This window comes from Sceloporus occidentalis, unplaced genomic scaffold (genome assembly GCF_023333645.1).
Source record: "Sceloporus occidentalis isolate IW3139 unplaced genomic scaffold, rSceOcc1.0.p SCAF_1, whole genome shotgun sequence".
Lineage (NCBI taxonomy): Eukaryota > Metazoa > Chordata > Lepidosauria > Squamata > Phrynosomatidae > Sceloporus > Sceloporus occidentalis.
This window is the reverse complement of record NW_028316981.1, coordinates 105866469-105871201: the sequence shown is the minus strand read 5'-3', so window position 1 is coordinate 105871201 and position 4733 is coordinate 105866469. Positions and strand designations below refer to the sequence as shown.

Sequence of the window (4733 nt, the reverse complement as noted above, 5' to 3'; positions counted from 1 at the left end):
AGAAATATCCCATTCTTTAGACATATGTTAAAATAAGATAAATAAAGCTAGATTTGTTGAAACATATGAAAAAATAGTCATTTAAATAATAAATAAATAATGCCAGCATTGACACATTCTCTTCCTACTATTAAAAATATTCCACTCTTATTATAAGGCTCTACAGATGTTCAGAAATCATTTATAAAGGCATCCACCTGACCTGGCAACTCACCAAACTTTACTTGCAACCTATAAACAACCATGAACAACTATGCAAGTCAAACAGGAACTTCATATTTAGTTTAATACATTGTATTCCTATAGTAAAGTTTATTTACTTCCCCCACCCCAGTTCCATTTCTGCAAACATTGGTCAAGCTCATTTTCATTGTTTTTCTTTGCAGCTGCACTGTATGAACAACTTTGATTTCATTTCCATTCAGAATGAACAACACTGAACAACCCACAGTGTATGTTAAGTTGGAATTAACTGTTTGGATTGTATGGTTCTGACAAACAGCAGTTCAATGGAGCCCTGGGTTTTTGTGTGATGGCTTTGACTCTCACAATAGCATACTTTCTTCACCCCTCCCTCCCCTCCCCACCCCACAAAAGCACTATTATGTTTTGAAGGGCTAACTTTACGCCTCAGGTTTTATGCTGGCCATTTTGCGTGATGGGGTTGATCTTTTCCAAAGACACATCAGCTTCAAAATCCAAGATCCCTGATAGGGCTGGAGATGTTTTATCCAATGTTTTAGGCAATCCTCCCGCCTCTTCTTTTTTCACAAGGTCATCCTCTTCTGGGCATATAACGGAATGGGGGATGAGATAGACCAGATTACACTCTTTGGGGCTGGACCCTCTGGGCTCAAGCTGACTGGAAAAAGCTATGCCCCCATTGTTGTTGATACTAACCGTCTCTATAGCATTAATAGAAGCAGGGCAGAGTCTGTAGCATCCCAAGAGGGTGGAAAATGCCTTGCGGAAATCGGCATTGAAGGCATAGATGATGGGGTTGAGTGAAGAATTGGCCCATCCAAACCAAACAAAAACGTCAAAAGTGGCAGAACTAATACAAAATGGTTCTGTTCCCCTGGATGGTACAGTGGGTTCACAGAAGGGCACCATGCAGTTCAGTATGAAAAAGGGTAACCAGCAGCAAACAAACACCCCCATGATCACTGACAAAGTCTTTAAGACTTTTGTTTCTCTCTTGAAGGACATTTTGAAGGAACTCTCTGGCTGATGACAATCCAGACTGTTTCCATTGCCAGCAGGAGTTTGGCAGTTCTTGGCATGCACGGCTGCCCGTTCCAAGGCTGAAATCCGTCTTATCTGTTTTTGAGCAATCCTGTATATCCTTGTGTAGGTAACTATCATGATGGCCACTGGGATGTAAAAGCTAATGAGAGAGGAAGAGATGGCATACATCCTGTTTAAACTGGAATCACAGTTGTCCATAGCTACACCTTGGAAGCTGGCATTGAAGTCTAGAAAGCTTGTGGTTTTAGCCTTGTGCCAGTTCAGTTGGACTGGGATGAAAGAAATCAAGACAGACAAGGTCCATGCCACACTGATCATGATGAAGGCTGCTCTGGGGGTCATTTTCCTCTCATACCTGAAAGGACTGGAGATGGCCCAATACCTGTCCACGCTAATGACACACAGATTCAAGATTGAGGCTGTGGAACACATAATGTCAAAAGCTACCCAGATGTTACAGAATGATCCAAAAGGCCAGAATCCAGCTATCTCAGCAACAGCTTTCCAGGGCATGACCAAGACTGCTACCAAAAGGTCTGAGACTGCCAAAGAGATCACAAAGAAGTTGGTCACTTTGGACCTCAGGTGGCGAAACCTGATGACGGCTGCACAAACCAGTGTATTGCCTAGGAGGGTGGAAAGAATCAGCAAGGAGAGGAAGCAGCCGGTGAGGATTCGAAAGCAAGAATCCCTTTTCACAAGCAACCCTTTCCCGTCCATAGTGGTGTTGTTCCAAATCATCTTTTCTCCTGAGGCAATCTCCTATCATGGGGCTTGTGATGATGACATCAACTCATGTCCTTACAAAAGAGACATCAGGTGTCCATTAATTACTCACCAGCAGCCAAGCAGACCTCCCCTAAAGCTGATGCTAAAGTCTCTTCACTCTTGGGAGGGATTCCATCATCCTTAGGAATCTCATTAAGAAACATCAGGCAAGTATCTGAAACTGGCCGTCACAGTCATTTTGTTGTTGCTGATGCTGCTGCCCTGGCTGCTGCTACTGATGTTTCTTGACAATGCTTTCTGAATTTCAGCCTAAAAGAGATTACTTGTAGCAAGAACAGGCCAGCAGAAAAATCCTCAGAGAGTCCCATAGATATAAACTCAACAGATCAGGGCCACAATCACTTCCCAGCTTCCAGATATATTCTCACTGAAATAGACTATTGATTCAGTTTATCCAGTGTCCATTTAACTAGCCCTTCAGCTCTACTGAAGCGTAACACATTAGGTGCTTTTGTTTCTGATTTAATTTTCCATCCTTCTACTTGGTGGAACATTTTAATACCCTTTCAGCCTTCATATCTTTTTGCTATGAAATTAAAACACCAGTTCTCTCTTTATAGGTAGCCTCAGGAATCAACTCCTCATATTGTTCCACATTGTTAAAGATTCATAGTCCTAGAGACAAAGAAAATACATTTACATTTTAAGGCAGTAAATAGCTTATAGACAGTTAAATATATAGTTAGAGCATTGCTGCTTTTCATAAGAAGACATTCCCTACCTGTTCAGCTTTTGTTGCTCTAGTCTCGTCCTGGGCAGAACATTTTTCTTCCTACTTTATTTAGAATGTGAATTGCATAGCAGAGCAAAAAAGGAAAAAAAGGGACACAATCAAAGCAGGCAAGCTGTACTGCATAAGGTAAACATCTTCCAAATGCATGAATGGGAGCAGATGCATAGACCAGCAAGCCCTAATTTTTTTTCAGCAAAAAAGCCACCAGGCACACACAACTTTTGTGATCTCTTCTTAATTAGTCTTCTCAGGGGATAGACACGGTTCCTTCAATTCCAGCCATCCCTTCTGGTTCACGTGCAAACTTGGTGCATCGAGGCAGACCTATCTAGATGCTCATCACCCAAGTCATGCTTTGTATATCCTGTTCAAGTGGGCCATAGGATGAAATCATCCCAGGCTAAGGCATGAGTTTTCCCGTTCTCTGGCAAACATCTTTGAGATCCTTAGGTTGTTTTTAGTCTTCATTGGCAGAAGGAAAGAAGGAAAAGTCCTAGGAGCAGATCCTTTTGGCCCTTTATGTAGGTTCCCAACCTAGTGGCTACAGTATGAAAGATAAGTAAACTTCAGTCTTTAGCTATTGAGAAACTTTATCATATTTCTTTAAGTATCCAGCCATGGCTCATAATTGTCACAGTCCAAGGATTAGGTCACAATCATAGTCTTTTTCCCTTTAGAAATGCCCAGGTAGTGCAGCAATTTCTTTGGGATTTTCTGCTGTGTCTGACCTTGGATTTACATCTGGGATGATGCTACGTGATCTCTCTCTATTTTGCCAAGCCCAGGACACTGACATCGAAGGGTTCTTCTCACCTGGAGTGGTAGGTAGCCACATCACCTTGATAGAAAAGGTCTGTCTCTGTGAATTCTCCTTCCTAAATCACAAAAGAGTGAAATCCAGGCATGAGTGAAAATGATGGGCAGTAGCCCTTCAAATATCCTGCTTTTAAAATCCAAGAAGATTTCTCTATGGAGAACACAGCCTCCTCCTTATTTCTCTATAAGATAAACAAACAGTATTTTCCATAGCCCATTTGGGTGTAAAAAAAAAAAAAAAAAGACTGGAAATAAATTATTCAAATGTTCTGATTCTGAGCATGCCATGTTAATCTAAACTTCCCAGGGTTGTACTGGTTTTGGTGAAAAAACCCCACCTTTCCAAATAGTAGAGATGTATTCATTTATCCCAATAGTAAAATGGACATGGTCACAAAATAATTTATTTTACAATGGTCTCTAAAAGTGGCTGCCCAACAAGCCTCAAAAGATCCTGGGGGCATTTCATTTGTGATCTTGCTGAACATACATATATACAATCCATGCCCAAATGTGCAGAACCACATATGTGTACAAATATTCAAAGATAAGCTAGAACAGAGCCGCACAGAAGGAAAAGACCAGCATGTCAACTCTGCTAGGTCACAGTTTGTAAAAAGGAAAATGAAAGAAGAAGGCTATCGAAATGACACGGAGTCAGTGCAAAGGGACTCCCCTCCCCAACCATGAACCCCAACACCCACAAATAAAACACTTATGATTTAACCCGACACCAAGATATGAATCTTTGCCCCTGAGCATAAACTCACCAACACAGAGAAATCATTTGTTCCACGGTGCGGCTATTGCAAGGTGCTGATGTTACAGGCTTCCAGCTGAAAGAACGACACACAACTCATCTTTTTTGTGGTTGGTTTATTTCTGGTTCCTTTCTCTCCCCCACCTTCCTCCCCACTACACACATAACCACTTTCTCTCTTTGCCATTCACTGAGCTCACTAACTTCCAGCAACACAGATTTCAGTGTGGGAATGGCTCCCTCTTCTGGCAGAAACAAGATACTGTATGCTTCTCCCACATTAGTAGGAACTATCATTTAGAGACCTCCTCTGTGAGTGCAACTGTGTATTTCTAGAAAGGGAGTAGAACAAGAGTGCTTCCAGAGGAGCAAACGTTACTGGGCAGC

At 41.8% G+C, this 4733-nt stretch overlaps 1 protein-coding gene across 2 annotated transcripts; it reads right to left on the bottom strand.

Moving 5' to 3' along the window:
* Nucleotides 1-602: 602 nt before the first annotated feature.
* LOC149321926 (dopamine receptor D1.L-like) lies at nt 603-4496 on the bottom strand. 2 transcript variants are annotated; one of them, XM_089531554.1, is made up of 3 exons: nt 4357-4496; nt 2759-3645; nt 603-2652 (listed from the first exon to the last, which is right to left on the bottom strand). In XM_089531554.1, the coding sequence occupies exon 3, from the start codon at nt 1987-1989 to the stop codon at nt 631-633; it is 1359 nt and encodes a 452-aa protein (XP_089387680.1). In that variant the 5' UTR covers nt 1990-2652; nt 2759-3645; nt 4357-4496; the 3' UTR covers nt 603-630. The 2 variants fall into 2 exon arrangements, with proteins under 2 accessions (XP_089387680.1, XP_089387690.1); XM_089531564.1 differs by having other exon boundaries at nt 2759-2812.
* Between the last annotated feature and the right edge of the window lie 237 nt (nt 4497-4733).

Bases quoted from the DNA above. Each gene is read 5' to 3' on its own strand.
- LOC149321926 (XM_089531554.1), bottom strand. From the start codon at position 1,989: ATGATTTGGAACAACACCACTATGGACGGGAAAGGGTTGCTTGTGAAA.